General features: G+C 44.4%; 1 protein-coding gene across 1 annotated transcript in view; it reads right to left on the bottom strand.

The window, feature by feature from the left end:
• LOC105897225 (cadherin-12) overlaps positions 1-26,656 on the bottom strand; it is a 119,811-nt gene that overhangs the window by 44,996 nt on the left and 48,159 nt on the right. The window contains exon 3 of the mRNA XM_012824130.3: positions 5,859-6,153. Coding sequence (XP_012679584.1) covers positions 5,859-6,153 — 295 coding nt within the window. The remainder of the gene's footprint in view (positions 1-5,858; positions 6,154-26,656) is intronic.

Consider the following 26,656-nt stretch of genomic DNA (forward strand, 5'->3'; position numbering starts at 1 on the left):
TGCCACAGTTGTGTAAATGCTTCATAAGTGATATGATTGTTTTGCTAGAGTGCCTGTGTTGTCCTCTTTACTGTCTGTTTATGCAAATGCATTATTTAGCTTGCATCCGGTAAATCACGGTGATGTATTGTGAGTTGTGGCTGATTGCAACCCCTGCTGCATTTTTGATGCAACCGAGGGATTTCATCTTGGCGCTCATTGAATTTTAAAGATGTTTTCTAAATCATGACCTTCTGTGCCTGGTCTGCTAGATTGAAATGCAGGTCAGAGATACAAAGCACAGGCATTTTGACCTTCTATTACACATTATAAACTGCGTTATAAACTTTGGTGAACATCAACAAATGAGTTACCAGGCTAAAATACTATACTAATATTAAAGCAGCAATAAGGAGTTCTGTTCCAAAACTAGCAGGCTAACTACCTAAGGGGCATGGAAACACCTTGCAAACACCACCAACAGCTCATAGAAGCTTGCCAACACACTAACTGTTGTCTTTTGGCAGTATAGCTGGCAATGTCATGCTGTGAAAGCTTTTCTTCCATTTTTGCAGGGTATTCCAGCCCGGAACAAAGAACTAGATAGGGCATATCCTGGATGGCTAGTGGGAAAGACACAGATGTTTATCTGTCCTTCACATGACCATATGCCATCAAAATGTATTTGAGGATGGTACCAAAACTAGTTGCCTATAAAACCAGACCTATGTTGGCTGTTTCTGATTAAGCAATATGTACACATCCATTCTTATCTTCAAGTTCATGAGTTCAAGTTCAAGTTCATTTTCAAGTTCCACCTATGAAGAAGGGAAAAACAAGTTTATCATCTTAAAAGGTAACTACACTTTGGCAACGCAGTGAGTGTTGAAGATCATCTAGATACATTGACCTTTTTTATTCTTTAATTTACATGTACACTTCATTTACATTTACCCTTCTGAACTCAGCCTTACCCAGAGGTAATGTTACCAAGGATCGGTACAGTCTGGACACGTTGTGGTGTCCCACATAGTCTACCACTGCAGAACATTGCACTCTGTGATGAGCTGACTAGCTAATTGATCTTTCTGATGGCAGATGCCATACTCCACAACCTCACCCTTCCACACCTTCATGGTGTGGAAAAAAATGTGATACCTCCCATGGTATCCCTTTGGCGCAAATCCTCAAGAGGCATAATCAGCCTTCATACCGAACTTATGAGAGAATTTCTAAAACAAAAAAAAAGCAGCATGGTGCGAAAAGATCCACTTAGGCAGAAACACCTTACTTTACTTAGATGAGGCTTTGAAAGATGTACACTGCTATAGGTAACTGCTACATATTTGTGTGGATTTTTGCCTTCTAATGCAGCCAGAAATGTATATAAAAACAATTCAATGTGTAGTGTAAGTTCACTGAACAAAATGATATAAAGTGTGTTTAATTTCAGGAGGCAATAAAAGAGCTGGAGAAAAAGAAGAGCAAGGCACCAAGATGGTCAGTGGAGGACGACACATCTAGTTTTTGCTGTGGGGACAAATAAACAGAATTCATCTCCATGGTGATATGAGCTCTAATCAAGATATAAGGGTCATTCCACGCCAAACGGGACAATTAAAGGAAAATTCCCCACTCGACCATCTCAGATTTAGCTGAAAAAATTCAAGGTTGTTCATACACTTCTTAATATGAATAGTCCCAAATATTAGCTCTCTACTCCCAATGGTTTTGTCACAATAGGATGTTTTAGGGGGGAGGGGGTGCCAATACTTAAGACGCTTTTTGAGCAGCGTTTTGTGATGGTGTTCTGCCTCATTTTCTCAAAATATTTTTTGGAAAATATGGGATTTTTGTTCACGCCCAGCATTCAATGGCCTATGGAAGCATATTCAAATGGTAGCAAAAGGTAAGTTTATGACACAAATTGATATGAAATAAATTGTTTCATGTTGGTAAATGCTGTCATTTTTTTGCTATAGCATGCCAAAAATGGCACAAAATGGGTTTTCATCCATTTTCAAGCTTTAATATCTTCCAGCCCATTCATCACATAAGGACAGTTTTTTAATACAACATACGAAGCATACATAGGCTTTAACATTGAGCTTTCCACAGGCATTCAAAGATGCTGCAACAAAGCCCAAAGTAAAATTTCCGCGCAAATTCAAGCACCCCGAATACTATGATATACCCAAGCCACACTCTTGGGAGTCCATAATCTTCAAGTAATGGTATCATATTTTAAGCCTAGAAAGTTTGAAGGAGCTAGCTTAAATACTTTTCTAGTAATAGCAATTTGAAAATGGCTCTTCAGAAAACGCTGCTAAAAAAGCGTCTCAGGTACAGGCACCCCCTGCCCTCTAAAACATCTTTTTGTGACAGAACTATTGGGAGTGGAGAGCTAATATTTTGGACTATACCTATTAAGAAGTGTATGAACAACCTTGATTTTTTTTCAGCCAAATCTGAGACGGTCGAGTGGGAGCCATTGTCCCGTTTGGCGTGGAATGACCCATAAAAGACCCTGATGCACAATGTGGGTTCCTTAAGTAAACTTTTGTTTAATGCCATCAAGAGCCCCTAAATTACAAGTATATATATTTCTAGCGCTGTAATGTCTCGATGCAACTATTCTGAGCAGGTATTGTTATTTTCTATTTCAAAGTGGCATTATTGCCAACAGTTCATATTTAATTCTCTAGAACAATATGTTCAAACAAAAGACAAAAGAAAAACATCTCAGGCTTCATCTGAAGTCGGAGCTATTAATTGTCTGGCTAATTGTGTAAAGAAACACATCATGTTCACAGAATGCTGGAAAGTAATTAAGCCCATAGCAAATATTGACATTCTGATGTGAGTGGCAGTGAGCTAATAGCTTCCTAAAGTGCAAATCAAACCAGAGAATGTATCGGTGACCCCCCATGACCCCATTTTTGTGTTAAGTACATATGATATGTAGTGCACCACATGCTTATCCAAGAAAGTCTTAGTTCATTTACAATCGTGAGGGGAGAAGTTTCTCATTTTTCAAAAAAAGGTTGAGATTGATGAACCAATCCAGACGGCAAATACTAATACAAATACAAATACAAATACAAATACTGATGAAGTGCCAATATGCCAATAGAAACTAAGGTCATAGGTCATTACCATCCTGCTCTCACAAAACAACCAAGGGAATTTCAAACTTCTCAGTCTAGAAGTGTCTTGAAAGTCTTTAAACATAAAAAGGGTGAGGATGTAATTGTGCAGACTTTAATCCAAACCCGTCTCCCAGAGGAAGACCTTTCCCTTCAATTCATCCAGGCAAAGTAATTAGCTTTGATTTCCCTCCCTTCCAACACACACTGTCAATGCCCTATTGAACCAACTCACCAACGTGTTGTGAAGAATAATCACAGAAAAAATAACACAGAAGAACGATCTTGAGTTTACCCAACCTCTTGCTACACTTATCCACACTACACACACTCTCTCTCTCTCTCTCTCTCTCTCTCTCTCTCTCTCTCTCTATATATATATATATATATATATATATATATATATCTTTCTCTCTCTTGCTAAGACTTGTGAAAAACCATGAGGGAATGACATAGGAAGTTTCCCATTTAACAGCACAGAATACCTTTATATTCTTCCAGTGTGCTTCAAGGGTTGCTCACTTGAGGATGGCTGAACAGACACAGACTGCTGGAGCGGTGGGAGAATGCACGCTATGCTAACTGTCCTGTTCACGCCTCTCAACTCGAGACATCCAGCCTCCTTTGATTTGCCAGCCTATTGACAGAGGGACGGGTGGGATGAGGGTTGAGGGGGTCGTTTTATTTCATTGCCATTCAGATCAAGGGGAAGCCAATCTGGAAGTGAATTACCTTGATCTGTCAGCCCCCAGAGGGGAAAGAAACATGAAAACGGCCTGCGTGTTGAACGGGGCACCAGGCAAGAGCTCTTTCTGTCTCCAGCACTTCATCTCTCTCTCTCTCTCTCTCTCTGTCTCTCTCTCTCTCTCTCTCTCTCTTTCTTTCTTGCACAGTGAAATCTCTCCTTTTCATTTAGCTGACGGCAACACAAAGTCATTTTGTTCTTTTATTTGTTGGGGTTTCTTGTGTGATCTGTGTGCCATAATGAAATTCTTCCATTTTCAAATGAAAACGCTTGATATGGAGCCTTTGTTGGAGGAAAGTAAGAGGGGAAATGTGCAAAATCTTTTGTACCTCAAGAACTTAAGAAAAAAGTACACTTTTGGTTTCAAGGGAATTTATCCTCTCATCAATGTCATTTAAGTCCCATGTTTTTGAATTTTTTTTACTTTTGGTACAATTGAATCCCCCAAAAAATGTCTGATTTCAATTCCTAATCTCCTGGTCAGGCAGACCTGTTTCGATCTGCAAAATCATCCCCCCCCCCCCCCCTCACCTCTCTTCTCTTCTCTTCACCAGAGTGGAGTCGGCTGTGGACACCTTGTCTCTTTGTGTCTCCCCAAGTGTGCCTGGAGGGGTGAAGGCCGCGCACCTGATCCTTTTAATTAAACCTCAGATGGAGATGGCTATCTGGCACACTGACATCCCACGCCTTTACCCCGCACCAATATTTCACAATGCCACTCAGAGTAACAGGGCAGGTCAGTCCGAATGAACCTCAATTCGTTAAAAAAAAAAGCCTGGATGGTCCGTCCAATAACACGTTATCAGGACTTTCCTTAGGAGCAGGCTCCACAGATTAATGAATATTACATTTCGTAGGCTTAAGCAAGCAAGGTTATTTGGACTGATGAAAAAATGAGTTGACGTGAGGTGACAGTCAGCCAAGCATCATAATCAAACTTAAGGAGAGAGCTGGAGGATTTGGAAGCCATCTCTGTTTTCACTGTTGGCGACAAATCACTTATTACTTATTATTACCAATTAGATCTCCTAAAAAAAGTTTTTTCCCCCTCAGCATGATAAGGCAGGTTTTAGCTAGAAGTGTTAATGGCCAGGAAACCATGAATCACAAAAGCTGATTTTGTCCCAGTCAAAAATGACAGGGTTGCCACTTGGCATTAAATACATGAGACACATTGGCCGGTACTGATAAAGAGCACCATGTTGCCATAGATTCGTGTACACCTACCGAAATTGGCTTAGACATTGCTGGGATCAATAGATTAAGTGCACATTTTTCCGAGGCTGCCTGATTCGATGCCTGTTAGAATTGTATCGGCATCCCTTCACAAAGGAATCGACACACTGGACCCCTACACCCTGGAGGAGCGAGGTCAGGATCAATGGCGTAATAATGTAATCAAATACCAATCAGATACAGAAGGATCGAGACGCCAGGCCCTAATGAAATTTATTTGCACTTAAGAGCTTATTCTACTCGTGCCTGAACAGATTCATTTTTGAGTTCTGCTATTGTACTAATGGCCATTGGCTATGGAAATGAAGAGGACCGCACCATTTATCTCAGCGAATGGGCGTTACGTCTTACACAGTACACATTGCTGTTGTTTATTACCAAGTTGGGTAGCTATAATACATCCCTTCAGTACTGGAGAGATTTATTACTTGCCTGTAGCTAATCTACACCAAATGGGGACAGCTTTGGCATCTTTGGCATCCCTTTAGATATGTCACGCTTACAGTGGACACTCTAACTCATCTACTCTACTCATGTCTTCAAACAATGTTTTGTACCTGAGTGACCTCATCAATGCCCCTCTTGATTACCTGAACACGCCTAATGAAGCTAATCAGAAGCATCACCATTACACTGCACTAGGTGTGCTTAAAGCAGGGATAGATAGAATACTCTAAATGTGGGGGGAACCCATATAAGACCTGGAAGCTTTAACCCATTGCATTGCTGGGGTACCAGAACTCATTCCTTACCAACTGGGGACATCTCTGGGACATTCCCTGTGTAGGGCCCCTCCAAGAACTTGGGCTCATTGTCGTTGATGTCCTGGACCTTGATGACGAACTCCGACTCGGGTTCGAGGGCTCGGCCCGTGTCCATGTCCACGGCCTGGGCGCGGAGCGTGTAGTAGGGCTGCTCCTCACGGTCCAGGCTCCGCAGGGCATGGATGTCGCCCGTCGTCTGATCGATGGTGAAGATGGACCCGGCGCCCTCCCCCGAGAGAGTGTACTTCACCGCACTGGTCCCTTTATCCATGTCGGTGTGCAGCTGAGGAGATACAAAAATATACAAGTCTTGTTAGCCAGAGCAACTTGCAGCACCCACTCAGTATGCAGCCGGCCTCTGTATTTCATTTGTAAGAATTTGGGAAATGTGAGTTGCCTTCTATTGATCTATTGACCTGTTTGGATGAGTGTAATTCTCAGTGTACTATGAAAACAAATGAAAAATTCGACTGGTTAAATGTAACCGAAAAGCCTTTAATTCCCTTACAAGTAAAAAGACAGAAAAACATTCCTGAATGTATTGAACAACAGTGTGTATTTAACGTTCTCAAAAGTAAATATGGATCTGCAGTTAGTCTCTCACAGCCTACAAGAGCAGAAAGTGTTTTTTTTTGTGTGCAGTCTGTCTCTCTTTTTCTGTGCCTCCTTCCTCCTTCTCACCCACTGCCACGCTGTGTCGCATTCATTCATTCTATTCCCTTCACCAGTCCCTGCCCATGAATGGGACATGGGTCATGTTTGATTGAAATTTGCCTCTACTTTATCTCTTCACCTTTTTTTTCCCCTCTCTCTCTCTCTCTCACACACACACACTGGCCACAGAACAATACAAATCAAGAGTGGAACCCCCAGGGGAATGAACTCGTTCAAGCATTTCCAGCTCATGTTTGTTTGGCTAACCCCCCCCCCCTCTTTCCCCTTCCCGCAGCAAACACTAAGTGCGAAGTCGGACGGCACGGCGGTGGATGAACTGCTGGAAATCGGCGGAGTGGGACTAACACACAGTTGCCCATGAAAACAAACTGCTGAGGTTGCTTAAACATTTAAACAAGGGGACAAAATCACGGTGGAATTATCCCCAGGGCGGCTTTGGCGGAGCCAGGGAGGCTTTTTGAAGTGGAGAATACCACTTTGTCAGATAGGACAATGTCACATTAATGACCCAGATGGGTAAAGGGGAAACGGTGACACAGAAAAGCTGCATGGGTGCTGCTGGGATGGGATCCACTGAATGCCCACTACAGCCAAAGACTCATTTCAAACAAAATGTGAATAGATGCAATTTCAAGCAACAAAACAGAAGGCTTTACAGCCACAGAGCTGACAAAGACTTCATTCTCTCCATGCCTCAATGTCAAGCAGCTTTATTGGCATATGTCAAGAAAAAACTTTCTTTCCCAACTTTTAACATTTTTACTCATATTCTCCGGTATTCTGGAGCCTCTTCCCCCTTCACACTGCTTTGAATCTCTCAGATATAAGTCCACACATGTGTGCTGTCATATTTTGTATAGAGCTAATTATGTGTGTGTGTGTGTGTGTGTGTGTGTGTGTGTGTGTGTGTGTGTGTGTGTGTGTGTGTGTGTGTGTGTGTGTGTGTGTGTGTGCGCGTGCGCGTGTGTGTGTGTGTGTGCGTGCGTGCGTGCGTGCGTGTGTGTGATGGCAGGGGTGGGGTGGAGGTGTTGGAGGGTTTGGCCTTTCTCAAGTTCAACTTTGTATCACGCAAAAACTGAAAGGAAAAAGCCATCCACCTAAGAATATTTCGATAGACTTTGGAGGAAGTACACACACCATTCCTAATTCTAAATAGCAATGAATAAATCAATAATTAATTTTCAATAATTAGTATAATTAATTCATCTGTGTGAATGCTCTTTTATTGCTCTTCTTAAGTTGCATTATTATTTACACGTTTCTTGTCTGGACTTCTTCGATAGTTTTACAGATACTGACATCATCCAGTGTTACAGTCCTAATGCCGTGATCCTGATGTGTACACAGCTTTTTGATTGAAATTAATGGGGAAACACTTCAGGGAACTTTGCCACAGTTCAGGAAAGTCTAGTATGGCTGCCAAAACGTTCAATTGTCCTCTTTTAAATGTATGTAGTGACAAATTGAATATATTCATTGGGGCTATGTTATTCATTATGGATGATATGAGATGTGGAAAAAGCCATGACTACTGTAAACACAAAAATGCGTCTGATAATCTTATAACATGGTTAAAATATATGCATCATCCTATTGCAAAAAGTGTGTGGAAATAATACTCTGACAGAAAACGAGCAAAGGCAGGTGGCTTTGTCATGTTTTAGCTCACAGCCAACTCTGTTCACCTGGCTCAGTTTCCCTGTAATAAACGCGTTCATCACCCATCTGTCTTGAAACCACATGTGCACACATACTTTCCTTAACAAAATATACAACAATACACCAACACGTTGTTCTCGGGCCAACATAAAATAAATTGATTAACAAATACCAGCTGTTTCGATGAGACAGAGAATACCCATTTCTGTGATGTGGGTACCCCTGTCCCTGCAGAGCAGATGCTGACTAATGTTGAGTGGCTATTGCTAGTGGCTATAAAGTAATGATGGCAATAGAGATGTCTTGCCATTGATATTTGTGTGTTCTTGTATAGTTTCTGTGTTTTTATTCCCATGACTGATCCGTGCTGTTACTGTTAGTGACCCTCTATTACTGCTGAGTAATCACACTTTGCATTTTTCTTTCAGAAATGCGTCAGTAGTTTATATTCATATTTAACTATTCAGGCCACCAACTGGTTTTTATTAAAGCCTTCTAAAATGGCTTTTTGCTTTCTAACAAAAATTATAATACATTCTGATAGTGCTTTCCCTGTCTGACCTCTTTATGTCATGTTTTCTGCAGAAAGCACATTTTTGTGCAGAGTTTGGCTCTGCACCGGAGCCTGGGGGTGCTGTGGAGATCAAGCTCGCTCCATCTTCCCTCTCCATCGCTGCTTCCCAGCGTCACTCTCGGAAAACTCTGCGGCTTCCGTGCCCCAGGGAAAGTCGGCTGGTGGATAGGGGGCCGCTCCCACTGCTGGTTTCAGACGCTCAGCTTGTGATAGACATTTTCTCGGAAAGTCTAATGGTGACTTCGTGTCACACACATTAGCAGTGTGTATCACAGACCAAGAGTCTAAACTAAGTGTGTTTGTGTGTGTGTGTGGGATTGTGTAGCTGGGAGAATGTGTGTACTTTGAGTATGTGTTCTGATATGTAAAAAAAAATTGTAGCTGATTATACAGTTGTTCCCTTGCGCATTGTACTGTTTTGAATTCTGTGTCAGTCTGCTGTTTACAAAGCAGGCGAGTGTAAACATACAATTTGTCAAAGAGGACCATTAAGCAGCACACTGCAGCGTCTGCTCCTGACTTCTGCCTCTGACTCCAGAGCTTGGCAGAACTCTTAACAATGCTCCGAAGCCCCGAGGCTTCTCCTGGAGTCACGCTCCTGCCTGCATAGACACTCTCATTTCCATTGTCTGAACAGAATTAACTGTGACCCAGGTCGGCCCCGGCGGGGACTCCCAGGCCCAGCAGAGCGTGTGAGCGGCGCCGCCTGCCACAGCGAAAGAACACCTAGACCTCCAACTTCACCGACAACTTTCAGCGAGGCCACCGAGAAAAAACGAACCCACACACATACACCCAGAGAGAGAGAGAGAGTGAGAGAGAGAGAGAGAGAGAGATAGAGAGAGGACGTAGGGGAAAATCTATTCATCTTTTCATCACCCCAGTCAAGCCTTCTATTGCCACACAATTAGAAGACACAAGAAAGGGAGGAGGAATTAAAAAGAGGGTTACAGAGAGAAAAATGAAGCGGAGAAAAAAAAAAAAAAAAGGAAAAAGGCACATGTGCTCGTTAACTGGCGGCGGAAAAGTTGGGTGATACTAATTAAAAATTCCATTAGTCTAACAATAGTAATCACTGGCATAAAGGGATCCATTAAGGGAGCAGCAACACAAGAGGCCAAGCTCTGCCTCCACAGCATTCAGAGAGAGACTAGCAGACACACACACACAGCTCTTCATTATGTCCATCTATTGAACTTCCATCTCCTTCCATGTGTCTATGCACCTATTTCTTCTCTTGGCTTCTTTTTTGTTACAGTTATCATTCCGTTACAATGTCTGTCCTCCCTTCCTGTTCTTTGTGTTTTTCAACAAGCCTTGACAGAAATTGTTTTTGTTATTGTGCATGCATAACGCAGAAATACTATGGCGATTCAGCTTGGGGCCAAAAGATAAAAAAACTTGATCATGTTCTGTTGTTAAGCTATGCTTTTTTTAAGTTTTGCAGAGCAAGGAGACATTGTTTGACTGTCCCAGGCCTAAATCAAATATTATCAAGGAATTGTTATGCAAATTCAATAATGCAAAACATAAATTGAGTTGATGAAAAACACTATGCGCAATGAAAGTGAATTAGGTAGCAGAGAAAATGAGATGGAGAGAGAGAGAGAGTGAGAGATAGATAGAGAGAGAAAGAAAGGGAGAGAGAACACTTTAGAGAGCAAGAGACACGGAGAGAATGGATCAGACACCAGATAATGCAAAGCGAATGAGGGAGCAATAGAGTGTCACAGGAAAAACAAAAAGAGAAAGAGAGAGAGAGAGAGACTGTGAGCACTGAAGCGTTGTGCGCGTAACCGTTTGGTGGCTGGCTTCATTACTGCCGACGCGGAGTGCGGTCGACACAGGTTCCAACTGTCTCATGGCAGGCCTGCATATGACATACTGGCATGAACAACAACAGCGTTTCATGTGAATCTAGCCCCACTTTTCTCCTCAGAGAGGACCTGGGAAAATGGCAGCTCCAGTTTCACAGAGTTAAGGAGAAAACAAACAACACAAATAAAGTCTCACTCAGTATTTTTCTTGCTTCAGGCATGTGGATGCACTAATTGCTGTAATTCCTCAAGAAAGGAGGTTGAAAACATGAGTGAAATCAGATTATATGCGTGTTTCTTATGAGGCAAATGCCCAGCGGTGCACAGAATGGCTGGCTCAGACAAACCCCTCATTCACTTCAGTTTTGGAAGTGTTCCATTCTTGGATTCCAAACAGGGCTAAGGGTGCAACTAATGAGTGCTGATCCTGATTAAATTGAAAGTGATTGAACCAACTAGACACAGTTCGTAAATAAGCTCAATTTACGCCTAGTTGGGAGATGAGGCCCAATGTAATTTACCCCATAAGAAGTAAGCGACTTTTTGCTCAACTTCTGATTAAAGAAATACATAAATAAGAACAGTCACTTCCCAAATCTCCATGACAGTAGCCATATTGTCTTCAATCTCGCTCCAATTGTAACATGGTCTATGTCAACACTTAACCATTCCCAAATGCTCACAGAATCATAATTTCCAAAACAGTACTGACAATGTCCCCTCTATCTCTTCTCTTCCCAGACTATACTCCCTGCTAAAACACGGCTCGTGAATCAAGAACTTTGTGCACAGTACTTCTTCTATGCCAAACTTTGTTCCTATTTGTGCCAAGGAACCATTAGTTTGTTGCATTGTTGAAAACCAGACAGGTGTCTGAGTGCAAACCTCTAAACAATAGGTGCAATTCAAATGGTTCGTGGGCACCCACGGCTCCAGCGTTGTTTACAGTCAGAAGCTGCCAGACTGATGAAAGCCTCATTATCATCAGTCTGCACTCCTACTTGACATGAACTCTCTAGAAGCTTCTTCAGGCTTTGGCTTTTGTGTACCCCAATCACCACAAATGGATTTTAAAGACATTGTGTACATGTAGAGGTGGTGAGAGAGGAGGGAGGGGAAACATGGGGGAGAGAAGGAAACAAAAGGAGAGGAGAGGAAAGAGAGAGAGAGAGAGAGAGAGAGAGAGAGAGCGTGAGCGTGTGTTCTTTTGTGGCAGGAGTGTTTGTGTGCCCCTGGTGACTCTGAGGCAACAGTCACTTGGCATCGATCACGGCGTCAGAGTCAGGATCGATTTCGTGTCCGCACACACACCTGCCTCATCGGAGAGAAGACAATCTCACTGCTCCAGGACCCTTTGAGTTACAGGCCATGGGTGTATGTGTGTGTGTGTGTGTGTGTGTGTGTGTTTGAGATGTTGAATGCATTAAATGCACACTGTTCAGAATGTGTGCGTGTATGTTTGTGTATGCATCAGGTATGTGCAGGCATCATGCTGTGTATGTGTGTGTACATACAAATACAATGTGGCTCTTATCTTCCTTGTTTAAGGTGTGTCCCTCCAGGCCTGGGTCATGTATGTGCTTGGACTGGGCTCGGGTTGTTGTTCTGTGGCTAGCTAGGCGGTCCCCAGGCCTCTCATTGGCCATGAAGAGCGGCAGGGTATTGATTATGCTGAGTGATTAAAGTGTAAATGTGGCCAGCCTCTGCAGAATGCCCGGTAATTGGACCGGAGAAAGCAAGATTATATGTGCTGCAAGTGGGGAATGCATATGCCAGGGGAGATTGTGCTTACATGCTGTGATGGAGAAGAATTTCAACTACTCTCTCTCTCTTTCTGTCTCTCTGTGTGTGTGTGTGTGTGTGTGTGAGAGAGAGAGGAAGACAGAGTGAGCGTAAAAGAGGAGAAGAGAGAGAGAGAAAAAGAGGAGCAGCACAATCATTCATGATAAACTGAACATTAGAGGACATATTCATGTATGTATCTGTATTGTTAGGTTTTGTGTGTGACAGCATGATAGAAAATGACAATAGCGGGCATGGGTGTGGTGTGGTGTGTGTTTGTCTGTCTGAGTCTGTGTCATTTATTTCAGGCTGATAGCGACTGCTTCAGCTGTCTCGGCTGCAGGTTAAATCACAGTTCATTTAGGACTGCCATGTCTCACCTGCCAACAGTCAACAAACACTTATCAAAAACTCCGATGCCACTCTGCCTCGCAGAGAGAGGGAGAGAGCGGTAGAACGAGACAGCGAACGAGCGTGGAGAGATGAGGGATGTAAATCCTCTCGTGGACAAATGGAGTCTGGCAGACGCGCGTCTCACCCCGGCGCGCTCACACAGACGGCGCTGATAAGGACTGACAGATAGCTTTCACATAGATCTTCTCTCTTTCTGATTTCCCCCCCCCCCCCCTTCCAAACCCGATATCTCAACTTTCAGTGCGCCATCAGATGGTATCTCAGCCCGCACCGTTCAAACTCTTATCTGATATCTGGGTTTAATGCTTGCAGGAGAATGTATGGATATTTCTGGAGTAGTTATATTCCTTTGGCTATTAGCAGGTGCAGCAACATTTGAAGTTATGTCTTTTCATGTTGATCTCTTCCTGGTAGCCTGGCATAGACATTGCCTCTACTGCAGTTCAGCTGCTCATTCTCAAAGAAATCCTCCTGATATCTGGGGAAAGGTTTCCCCAACAATACATCTCAATTTTTTTTTCATTCTCACTGCCTACCATTTAGAAAATGTCTACTTTTTTTTAGCAGATATAGTGAAGACATTATGCCCGAGTGCTTAATAATATGCCATACCTGTGCAGAGACAGAAAGAATAGATGCACTTTGAGCCAGACGCGATTAATCTCTGTCAGCGTGGTGATAGAAACTGCTGGAGAGGCTCGGTAAGTGATACTGATTAGGGCATTAGCATTTGTGAAATGTGCCTCTTAGAGGAATTCAAGCAGAAATCTCATTATTAAAATGGATATAACAATATATGAAAAGGTATCATATTGGCAGAACAGATGAACGACATCATTACTCCTCCTCTCCCTCCACCCTCGACCCCCCCCCCCCCCCCCAACCACCACCACCATTGCCAACCTTATAAACCCCCCCACCCCTCCCCTGACACACACACACACACACACACACACACAAACCACGAAGCTGGCAGGGTTATTCATCAGCGTTCATTACTATTCTGTACATCTGCGACGCCTTAATGTGCATGAAAGCGCTGGTCGGATTAGCGGTGAAACCTGACGCGTATGCTGAGCAGGAGTAATCCTGTCAGCCAATGACTTCTTGCTGTCTCGACCAGAATGAGTTTGACGTCGCGGTTTTTCGCACTTGAATATCTCCGTAAAGGCATGATATCATTTACTAGGGAGTGTGTGGGTGTGTGTGTGTGTCGGTGGGAGGGGGAGTTGCACAGGGGTCTGTGGTTTGTGGGTATTATAGATAGTGTGCTACTGTTAGGTTCATGATTGCAGATCATGGTTATTTTGATAGGTGAGGAAGACACTGTGGGGAATGGGTATCAAGTGTTGGGTTGCCCTCACTGTGTCAGAGGCCCAGGAAGAGGCTGTACGTACACTGTTATGGAGGGACACCCGTCTTAGGCACTAAACACCGCATTTCACTCAAGCATTTCACTGCCTGCATACCGCCATGGCCGACATACACAGCATCACTCTCTGCCAGCGCTGTTGTAATTGCACACATCAAGTCTGAGCCTTTGAAGGTCTCATTCAATAATTCATGTTGCAGTACTCCCCTGCGCCATTTCATTTGGCATGTGTACTACCCTCAGCAAAGAAACATAATGGTGGCAGAGACCTTAACAGAAACAACGATGTCCTGAGAGTTGGGGAAGATGGTGAAACTTTAAGCGCACCACAGATGGTGAAGGGAGAGTAAGTCCCTCTCCTCCCTCGTCTTTGTGATACGTACTAGGCGGTGACGTTATATTCACGCCATCGTGGATAGTGATACATGCGAAAGCAGGCGTGCTATTTCGTGCCATCTCTTCCCTTCGGCAAGGCTGACACATTTACACACTCTCTCCATCACACATACACTCACACATACACACACACACATACACACACACTCTCACACACACACACACACACACACACACACACACACACACACACACACACACACACACACACACACAGACACACAGACACACAGACACACAGACACAGACCTGTCACGCGCTGATAGGATGGCGCAGTGATTTGCCACACGGACTTGTCCATGCACATCCTAGGTTCACTGACCCTATGCGACGATGAGAGCACACACACACGCGCGCTTATCGCTTTAGCCATGCTCGACTGCCATACCGACGGCATAATTGCAGGCTACTTTACGGGGTCCCTGAGCGTGAAAACCCTCGTTAGCATATAGGTCACCGGTGAGAGCAAGTGTGTGTCTCTCTTTTTTTAATTTTAGCTTCCTCTTTCAGGCAAAGGACAGTTAGTAATACCATCTTCAACTGATTTGTGAGTAAGTCAATTTACCAAGGAGGTAGATGGGTCAGTGCACTCAATGCGTATGAATAAGGAGGGATATGGACAGTGTTTTTGGAAACCTCGATGGAGGGATTTATCGGACCCTACAGTCAACAACACTCATTCACACACGCACAAACACACACACACACACACACACACACACACACACACACATCCCCCCTCTCTCACTCTTGCACCCACAGACATTTACTCACTCACAGACACACACACACACTGTTTGAGATCATCAGAAGAGCTTCTCCAGAGATTACTCTCACATTGTCATGGACTTTGCAAAGACATTAGGGTTTTCCCATTACTTCAGATGAGGCCAACTTCCAAATGACTGCCAGTCTGGGGCTGTCTTTGTTGAGAGAGGGATGATCTATTCTTTCATAAGTCTTGTTGAAAAGATTTTTATGACCTAATGATGACTCCTCTCTTTGTGCTTAAACGGCAAACCTAACAGGAATCATAAATCTTAGCGTAGGTTTGGTGTGTGTGTGTTTATGTGTGTGTGTGTGTGTGTGTGTTCATGTCTGTGTGTGTGTGTGGGGCTGTGGTGCGACAAAGTCATCAATAACGTAGGCGAGGCGTTTACCTGTCAGAGCGGCCGCCACAGCCGTAAACAAGCTGTAGGGGGAGACAGGATGCCCTTTCCCACTAAAAGACATTTATTGACTTGTATTCAAATGAGGGACCTTTAAAATATAAGCTATTTTTATGCACACACACACAAAGAGCACAGAGGAGGGAGGGACTGTGTGAATGTCACATATGTGTGATGTGTGTGAAAGAAGCAGGGAGAAAAAAGAAAAGACAGAAAAAAAGACTGAAAGACGGAGCCAAAAAAAAAGGGCACACAAAAGAGTAAACAAACTGAAGCAAAGAAAGAAAAGCAAAGAGGAGACAAGACAAACAGGAAACAAAGACAAGACAAACAGGAAGCAAAGTAAAGAACAAAAAGAGAACCCCAAATTGAGACGGAGACTTAGGAAGGTGTGATATCCGTAATAACACGCGGTTAATGCTCTTTATCTATCTTGGAACACATCTAATGTATCTGTTCCTTCCTTTATGCAGGGCGGGACATGGGCTTTCTGAGCCCTCCTGTTCCAGACGCTCCGTAACACAATAGTGCTTCCTCCAGATAAGCTCTTCCCAATCCCTCCACTCAGCAGGCTACCCGCACCAAAGCTGCCAAGCATCCACACACACACACACACACACACACTCACACACATGCTAGAGCTGGGTGAGCTGCTTCTGTGTCTGGATGTGTGTGTCGGTGTCTTTGTGCAAGGGACGGTAAGCTACTCCTCAGATGTGAGTGTGTTTGTGAGAGTGTGTGGGCTGTGTGTGTGTGTGTGTGTGTGTTTAAGTCTAAGGATGTGTGTGATGCTGTGTTAGATTTTAAGCTACTTTTTATGGTCACAGTTGTGTGTGTCTCTCTGTTCCCCTGATTCTCTCTGTTTTTGTGTATGTTACGGTATGTGTGAGTGTGTATGTGTGTGTGTGTGTGTGTGTGTGTGTGTGTTGTGTGTGTGTGTGTGTGTATGTGTGTGTGTGTGTGTGTGTGTGTGTGTGTGTGTGTCACTGCCTCTCTCTGTAGGTGTATTAAGGATTTTACACCTGCTTAGAGTCTCAAATACTCGCCTATCCCTGTGAGTCCTCTGATGAAAAAAAAAAAGAAAAACATTCTACCTTTTCATGTCAATCCCTACCTACAGTCACACACACACACACCCACACACAAACACACACCCACATACTTTTCTGAGACTTAATATTCAGCCACATGTGGCTGAAGTGAAAGTCCAGATGGGGCTGGGCTCCTTGATATGGTGGATACAATCCAGATGAAAGTGGGATTGTGTGTGTTTGTGTGTGCTTGTGTGTGTATGAGTCCAGATATGTGTATTTTAGCTTTGTGTGACCTATTTGTCTTCAAACGCGCAGTCTCAATTTCCCTCTGTCAAGCCGAGCCAAAGCAAACCCTGCATTCCACTGCCAGCAAACTTGGTCCGTCTCCAGGTGTAGCGCTTTTCGCTGTTTACTGAGTGCCTTTCATAGAGCTCCCGTCTTCAGCAGGTAACTGATTTGCCTGGGGAGGCAGGCATGTTGTACAGAGCCCTGGTGTCAGAACTGCTTCAGTGCACTGAATGTTTTGCTCCCTGCATATTCCCAGAATGCACCGTAACAACCAGTGAGCCTGTTCACTCACAATGCTCACTGACTGCGGAGGCATTTCTCAGAAGACCAGCAGAGAGGAATCATCCTTTGAGGTAGACATTTCTAGACCTTTTCCATAGTAGTAATTTCTTTTCAGAAAGCGACAATGTGCATAACTTACGTCGAGTTGTTTAGCAAAATTCAAAGCAAACCCCTAGAAAACAGAATAAGTAAATGCTACAAAATGAAATCCCTTGCTCACATGCAGATGCAGTTGTCGTGTCTGGCACCATAATTCATGTTGCTAATCAGCACAGCAGAACATTTAATCAGCAGCTGAATTAAAATCCACTGGGTACCGATTCGATAAATATAGAGCTGGTGACCAAACAGAGAAATAGCCACCGTCTTCCATACGTGTAGGGATCTTCATTAAGCCCTCGTACATAGGCGAGGAGGCGGCGTGACAATTGGCAGATGAATGAAAAAGCCATAGTGTTTAATCAGAGGGGCAATCAAGCTCCGAGGTGCCGAGATTATCCAGAGCCTGATTGAGTGAGCAGTGCCGCACGGGAAAGAATAGACAGACAGACAGACAGACAGACAAAATATGAGCTTACTGCTGGCTTACCCACACAGAGTCAGCAGAGATAGAGAGAATGAGAGAGAAGGAAAGCGATAAAAAATGAAGAGAGAGAGCCTTCATTCATCGTGCCTCATTGAGTTTGTATGTTTGGATTTCCTCCAAGCCGGGTTCTGCTCATCACGCCTCAGACGCCCAGTCAGCCAGTGTGGCCTGCCTCCCAGCCAGCAGGACTGTCTCTTGATTGGGATCAAAAGGATGTGGCTTGATTGAAACTCACCGGACTGATTGCATTTCTCTTCTCTTGTCATTTTGGGTGTCTTTTTTAGTCTTCTTTCGTTTCTTTTTATCTTTCTCTCTCTCTCTCTTCATTCACTCCTTTTCTCCCTATCTTTCTCTCTTGGTTGTGGCTTGTGGCTTGAGGGAAGGCCAGAGGAGTAAGAGGGGGAGGAGGAGGTCGAGGAGCTGTGTGCGGTGCGTTGTTGAATTGTATATGCATTGCTTCGCCTGGTATATACTCAGCGGCTCGCCGGGCTTTTATTTCACTGTAATAAACACTAAATTGCTGATGTGTTGTAAACTGCCCCCTCACAGGCGGCAGGGGAATTGGCCGTCTCGTAGTGTGTAGCACGCGCGCTAGCAAAGCACAAGAACCGAGCGCAGAGAGAGACACGCTGGCCGGCCGGCCTGAGACTTATGATTTAATCAATGCGCTTTTCTGCTCACCCTTGCACATTTCTCACCGAGTCGATGTGCAAAATTTGGTGCCAAAAGAATTAAGTTAGAGGATGAGAAACTATATTAAAGGAGATTATTAATAGCCCACTTTTAGCCTCAAAAGATAAACAAAAAATATTGGTTCGGATCGAGTGTCTTGAGGAGATCCATAATGGCCATCCTCGGACGCTATCATTTGATAGAAAGTTGGGGCAGAATGGTAGATTTGTATTGATTCCACAGAGACCAGAGGCTGGAGCTATTTGTTTTTTGCCTGAGCTTGCTTAATGTGTCTGCCTCTGTGCGTGTGTTGTCATTGACATTGTCATCAGCTTGAATAAGTGTTTCACAAACAGCAATCTAAGTTAGCTAAGAATAAAAACAGCATGGCAGCGAATCAAGAGAGAGAGAGAGAGAGAGAGAGAGAAGCAAGGCAGGATGGTCCCAGGGCAGTTGTCTCCTTCCGGTAAAGTGGGGCGGAACGCAGACAACACACTGCTGTTCATTTCAGCTCATTCCTCCGACAGACACACACCCAAGCCATTATAGTTGTTTTAGTTGCTGTATTTTATACCGTGTCACACTGAAGAGTCACAACAGATGTGTAAAGGTGCTTGGCTTGCATTTATTATCCCAAGATTGACGGCTGGTGGTCTACTAACAAATAACAAGAAAAGAAATAATGAAATGAAATTAAAGACATAAATCCTGCCATCGCTGTGTTTTTCTCTCTCACATCCTGACAGAACTCAGCACTTTCTGCCTCTTTTTTGTTTTTTTCTCATGTCATGACCGCAAACTAAATCTGCTGCCACAGTGTCAAAACTTTCCCCCGCTTTGTATTTCTGCCTTCCTCCGAGTCATTGTCACTATTGAGACATGCAATTTTAAGAGTGCCGTGAACAACGTGCCAGTTAGGAGCCGCCGCAAGAGTACCTGCCGAGTGGAGTTCAAGTGCGACTGCCGCTTGCCAGTGTCATGGGTAAAAAAAGCCTGGAGGGATCCTTTGTTATGCTGTAGCACTCCACTGGAGGAGACCCATTTAAACGCTCCCGTAAGCTCTGCGAAATTGCCAATGGTGCATGTCATTAGTGACATTAAAGCAAAGACGTGAACCGCTATTTGCGACTTAATGAGTTGAAGCGACGTTAAGGTCAAGGAAACCGAGTGCAGTTAGGAAACGCTGTGTGTGTAATCACATCAGGGGGGCGTGCCGAATGGGGGAGAGGTTATATACAAATGTATTCTTCTGGTCTTTTACCTCTCCATCTCTTTCGTTCTGTCTCCTCCTCCATCTTTCCATTTCTCTCGTTCGCTCTCTCATTTCATAGATTTTCACACATTCTCCATCCATTTCTGACTTCCTCTAGGACAGGGGTGTCCAAACTTTTTTCAAAGAGGGCCAGATTTGATAATGTAAAGATGCTCGGGGGCCAATCGTCCCTTCGGACATTTTTTAAGGTACATAACATCAACAGCCAAATCTTATTCAAGAGTGTAATAAAATAAGTGCCATAAGTCCAAGTGCATATATTAACTGTGCTTTTGGATTTTCATTGTTAATAGTGACAGATGTTACTGTTCAAAACACACATAATTTCAGATTGACCAAGAAACAGATAACTTGCTGACACTAATGAGAAGGGTGATACTGAGATTTGGATTTCAGTAATTAGGCCAGGTCGGGTTTGACGGCACTGGTTGAGATGCGTAAAATGTCACGTAAGTGGGAGTCACTTAGTTTTGACCTCAATCGGTTCTTGTTTAAGTTCATGACAGAGAATGTCTGCTCACACAAATATGCGTTAGCATGTTTTGTCTGGTAGTGTCTCTTTACATTGCATTCCTTAAACAAGGCAACCATACTTGCCATGGTAGAAATGATCGGAGAAGGGTTCGCGGCAAGGTGTGTTTGAAAGTAGGTTGGACAAGTGTGCAACAGTAAAGCTGTACTAACTATCACCCTGTTGCCTTGTTCTCGCGAGACGAACATTTGAACGATGCCAAAGTAAAAGTCCAATACCCTAGCGGTTGAAGGAGGAATTGCATTTGAAAGTTTTATTATTTATTTAACAGTGCTGACGGACCATAGATAATACATTATAAGACCGAAGCTGCGGGCCATATGAAATCTGACCGCGTGCCGCGATTGGCTCGCGGGCCGGACTTTGGACACCCCTGCTCTAGGATCTTCATTCATCCATAACCCAATCTCATTCTTTCCAAATGCACACTACCTCTCCAATGTAGCCAATGACTTATTCATCAGAGTGATGCAAGTCTGGTTTAGTAGGACATGGTGTGCAGAGGTATATGGAGAGTTGGGGGATAAGTGTGTGTGTGTGTGTGTGTGTGGGGGGGGGTAATGGTGGAGGGTTGTGGATGTTAAACATCCATGCTCGGTTTGAGAGAAACTGCTGGCAGGAAAGCTCCATCTGAAGTTAGCCACAGAACATGGGAAAGCAACACGCAATCATCTACTTATCAGCAGGGGGTCCGAAAGGAAGAGTGGTCCAAGAGATGTAAAAAAAACACATGTCGTGATCATGGCAATGAAGAAGACATGCAGGCACTTTCCATTTGCCTTGTTCTCCCCACCTCAATTAGAGAGAGAGAGAGAGAGAGAGAGAGAGAGAGAGTGATGAAATGAAGAGTGGAAGAAAACGAATGGAACGAGACATCAGTAAACGCATGAAAGTGACAGAGACAGACAGCAGTAAACGCATGAAAGTGAAAGTGAAAGTGAAGTACGAAGAAAGGGAACAAAAGAGAAGAAGAAGAAGGGATCGCGAGAAAGAGCACTGAAAAAAAAGAAAGGACATCAAATCAATCCATCTCAGGAAAGTGGAATGGCAGCTAAGTCGTCTCCATAAAGGGCACACGTTTGGAGTGCTGCCTCTCCGTCTCGGCGCTCGGGTGGCGGTGGAAGTGTGTGCTTCATCACAGCCCCACTCGTTAAGCAAACACACCTCAAAAAGATGAAATTGTTTTTCGCCCGCAGCTCGCTCGCGCGGTTATTGAAATTAATGGCCAGTGATTGTGTTTGTGTTACAGACTGTAATTGTGTGTCTGAGAGGCACGTGTGTCGATGTGTGTGTGTGTGTGTGTGTGTGTGTGTGTGTGTGTGTGTGTGTGTGTGGTTGTGTGTGTGTGTGTGTTTGTGTGTGTGTGTGTGTGTGAGTGTGAGAGAGAGGTCCTATTAGGAGGTGATGTATGGATTAATGAGTGTCCTCATTTGCACTTCAGTTTCTATGGAATATCAAACTAACAATGCAAACAACAAACACATTTAATTGTGTACACACACACACACACACACACACACACACACGCAGACTCACACACACGCAGACTCACACACACACACACACACACACACACTGACATCTCTGTTCACTCATTCACTTTTTCTCTCTTCTTTTCTATCTCACTTGCTTGCCCCCCCCCTCCCTCTCCCCATTTATCAGTCTATCTATCACTCTATCTTTCTTGCCCAGAGGCTCTGTGTGTCTACTTCTCTAATCCCCTGTTCACCCTGCCTTATTTTACTTATATATATATATATATATATATTTCTATGGTGTGTGATTTCATCTCTGGCTGTCTCTCCCATGGAGGGGAATGTGTCCTGCCCTCTGGCATGCTGCCTCTGAAATGGATTAGCTGACTTAGGAGGTGGGACAAACGGGACCCTGCCTCGGCGGGTGACAGGGCTGCCGCTGACAGCCTACAGTGTGTGTGTGTGTGTGTGGGGTGTGTGTGTGTGTGGGGTGGGGGTGGGGGTGGAGGTTGTGTGGTTTGTCTGGATGTGTGTGTTTCTTTGCCTGTGTGTGTGTGTGTGTGTGTGTGTGTCTGTGTGTGACAAACACATGATTGGCATGACACCCCGGGCAGATAAGCCAGTCTAACCATTATCCGCTAGTAAGCCAGAGGCTCCAAATTACAACTGCAGGCCTAAAACACGCTGAGAGCTTTACTTAAGGGGGTCTTAAGCTAGCACAGAAAAAAAAGATGTTTAGCCAAGTGGGAGAAAAAAGTCCCTGACACCACATTAAGGAGTGGAGATAGAGAGTGAAGGATATATACAGACAAGAAATAGGAGGCATTGTGTATTTTTTGTGTACTGACTCACACTCTAGACTGCATTGAGGGCTACAGTACACTGAGCTAAGGTGGGGACTGTGTAGCCCATGAGCAGATATGTTTGTGCAAGTCCCCTTGAGTGAGTTCAAATCGAGACTGAGTGATCCAAGTTAAGCAAGGAGAGTTAGTTTACAAAGATAGATGTCCACTTGTAAGTTGCATGTCAGTATCCAAATGCTAACCTGGAAATTGCTGACAGTAAACATTACAGTAATATGTTGCTCCAAAGAGTTTAGGCAGCTATAGCCTGTTATGATATGCTATTATGCTATGTCAGTGTTAAATCATAACATAGCCCAAAGTAGGTTACCAGTGTCACTGCTTATCATAGTTCATGAGTGACAACAAGAGTGAATTATGTGTAACTCAATTCAGTCTGGAGGAGGGAGGAATATAGGCACACCTAATAATAGGACATTTAAATCTCTGGTATGTGTTATTAGTGCAGTAGTCTAAAGTTGACTCTCTTTTCTGTTGCTGTCCTTGCTAACTTGCATGAGGGGAATCCAGCCAAGCCCTCGTGGCTCTGGGGACAACTTGTTTGGGCCTCAGTGTTCAAGGCGTTTGGGAAGGATGAAGCTGGGGAGAGCAGGTGCATCCAGCCTGAGGACTGAGGGCCGTGATGCAAAGAAAGAGGATGAAACCAGTTTCAGAGATGTCAAAGGGAGAAATGGAACAAGCAAAAAAGGAGGGAATACAAATGTTGTTGCCTCCAGTTTATTTGTACTCTTCTTTGATAGGAGAGTGGGGTTTTGGCCTTGTAAACATCCCAGATCTTTCATTTAAAATGCAAAGGGGTCAATGTAGCTGCAGTCAATTTGAACCAATTTTTGTCAAAGGGGATGTTAAAAAAACTTGCACAATGTGGTATATGTCTTTGTTGAGGGTAAGGTCATTGTGCCTATGCTCTCCAGTAGGCTTGGTTGTGCTCACTGTCTACCTAGTAAGATCTGCATCGCTTTGATATCATCATTAGTTACATTAGCAAGTAGCTGAACCAAATCTCTGTCAAATTTGGACTGACACTCATTCGCTTTGCCACTGAATTCAATGGAACAGTTCCAGAACATTATGAATGTGAGTTTGGCAGAGAGAGACAAGGGGCCCTAATTACATTGACAGGCGATGAGCAAAGCAGCGGGCGATGTCTGTCGCACATGAACTAAAGCCACATGTGCTGACCCACCCATGTTTGTGCTTAGGATTTTGCTCATGGTATTAAATTAGGAAAATTATTTTGCCAAGTTATTAAATTAGCTTTAGTTCATGCACGGCGGTCTTTGCCCGTTGCAAATTGCCCATCAATGAAATTAGGGCCTTAGGTGGAGCGGCCTAAAGAACCGAACCTGAAGAATGTGAACTGCGGATGCTGTGCAGAGAGGAAGGAAAGAGAAAAGAGTTGCTGTGTTTGTTGTAAGTTCCCTTTAAAAACATTACTGCATTATTTCATGGTTTAAAGCTTTTTTTTGACATTTTTATCGTTTTTATCTCACAATACAGCAAGCATGCGACAGAGAGACTGTGAATGTGACAGACAGACAGACAGACAAAGAACGAAACAATAAAACAAGATAGATGAGAGAGAGATGGAGAGGGGGAAAGCGAGGGATGGGATGGCATGAGGGAGGACTAAAGATAGAGGGAAGAGTGTGGGAGTCTGTGGCGTTATGAATGTAGCAGTGGTGTGGTGAATCAGGCGTTATGAATGTAGCAGTGGTGTGGTGAATCAGGCGTTATGAATGTAGCAGTGGTGTGGTGAATCAGCAGGCGTGTGTCTGTGTGTGTGTGTGGGAGTCTGTGGCGTTATGAATGTAGCAGTGGTGTGGTGAATCAGCAGTCGTGTGTCTGTGTGTGTGTGTGTGTGGGAGTCTGTGGCGTTATGAATGTAGTAGTGGTGTGGTGAATCAGCAGTCGTGTGTCTGTGTGTGTGTGTGGGAGTCTGTGGCGTTATGAATGTAGTAGTGGTGTGGTGAATCAGCAGTCGTGTGTCTGTGTGTGTGTGTGGGAGTCTGTGGCGTTATGAATGTAGCAGTGGTGTGGTGAATCAGCAGTCGTGTGTCTGTGTGTGTGTGTGGGAGTCTGTGGCGTTATGAATGTAGCAGTGGTGTGGTGAATCAGCAGTCGTGTGTCTGTGTGTGTGTGTGGGAGTCTGTGGCGTTATGAATGTAGCAGTGGTGTGGTGAATCAGCAGTCGTGTGTCTGTGTGTGTGTGTGGGAGTCTGTGGCGTTATGAATGTAGCAGTGGTGTGGTGAATCAGGCCGGCAGTGACGGGGCCCCTGCCTCTCTGCCAGTCATTAGTGCCAACGTCTCCCCTCCACCTGATCTATGGGCTTATTTTAGGGGCCGACGGAGCCATGACTCCCCAATTTATTCCTGCAAGGGCACATCTGAACCAGCCCCCCCCCCCCCCCCCCCCCCCACCCCTCCTTGTCTCTGGGCACCTGGCTCTATGATGATAATGGGTCGATACTCCAGCTTGGGCAAAGCGCCCAAGGAAGGCGGGTGTGGGGGTGTGGGGGGATGGGGGGGGGGGTGTATTGATTTGACTCTCGGTGCCCTGGCACTATTAATATTGTACAGCGTTCATAAAAAATGACATTTCTCAAAGACACCAGATATTAGATTAGGGCCCGAGCAATGCTGCGTGCCAAGGGACACGTCAGAGGGGGTGTGGATGGACCACTGTGGTTGATGCTTAGCTGATAAAAGCGGCAGTCATTGCCGCTCTTTCACCTTGCAGTTGTCTGCAAGCCTTTCATTGAAAACACCTCCCTCTCTCTCTTGCTCTCTCTCTCTCTCTCTCTCTCTCTCTCTCTCTTCTTCCTCTTCCCTCATCCTACTTGCTCAGTCCACCTCTCTCTGACACCATGGAATCTTTACTTATTTACGTTCACATTTATTCATTGAACTCATATATTGCCGATACCTCGTTTTAGTGAATTGTTTGAGCATGTTTGAGTCTCTATTTTCTCCTGTTTCAGCCGCCAGCATTTTTGTCAGTGCACTCTGTCACCCCTGCGAACCTGGACTCAGAGTCTGCATCTATTCGGCCTTGCCCTCGCCACTTATTCATCTCAGAGAATGTGCACGGGAGTGACTCTGCATAACTTCCATATTTTTCACCACTGTCTGTGTGTGTGTCTGTGTGTGTGTGTGTGTGTGTGTGTGTGTCTGTGTGTGTGTCTGTGTGTGTGTGTGTGCCTGTATTCTTATGTCTGTATCTAAGGAGATTTGTGAGAGACTCAAACTACTGCTGTTTTCCTGTTTATGCACCTGTGAAATATGGAGCTTTGACCCTCAGGAAATAATAAAAGTAAAATAAAATCCCCCGTCATCAGCTAATGAGGTAACGCTTCTTCTAGCTGTCTTATCACCTCCAAAGGCGTCCCTCTGTCCCGGGGTGACGCCACAAGGGCTCATCTGGTTCCAGAATGGAAAAGTCATGAAGTAAATAAGCCCGACACTGTTTGTCTTGTACTGGGATTAGAGTTCCCAGAGTCATCACTGGAACCATCTGTGCAGTTTCATCTGTGTCTTCATCATGACTGACTGGCTTATGCTGACTGTTCTACCTGCCTGGTGTATATGCTATGCCTTTTTGACTGCCAGGCAGTGATTCCTTGATCCTGTGCTGGAGGTGGCAGGGTAAAGCCTGCCTTTTACAAATGCTGACGTTTGCATCAGAATCCATCATATGTTTGGGTGGGTGTGTTTATGTCTGTTTTGGTGTGCTTGGGTATATATGTGTATGAGTTTATGTCTGCCTGTGGGGATGTAACAGTGTGTGTGTGTGTGTGTGCGTGTGTGTGTCTGTCTGTCTGTGAGTGTGTGTGTGTGTGTGTGTGTGTGTGTGTGTGTGTGTGTGTGTGTGTGTGTGTGTGTGTGTCTGTCTGTGAGTGTGTGTATGTGTCTATGTGCATGT

The sequence above is a fragment of the Clupea harengus genome, chromosome 17 (genome assembly GCF_900700415.2).
Source record: "Clupea harengus chromosome 17, Ch_v2.0.2, whole genome shotgun sequence".
Lineage (NCBI taxonomy): Eukaryota > Metazoa > Chordata > Actinopteri > Clupeiformes > Clupeidae > Clupea > Clupea harengus.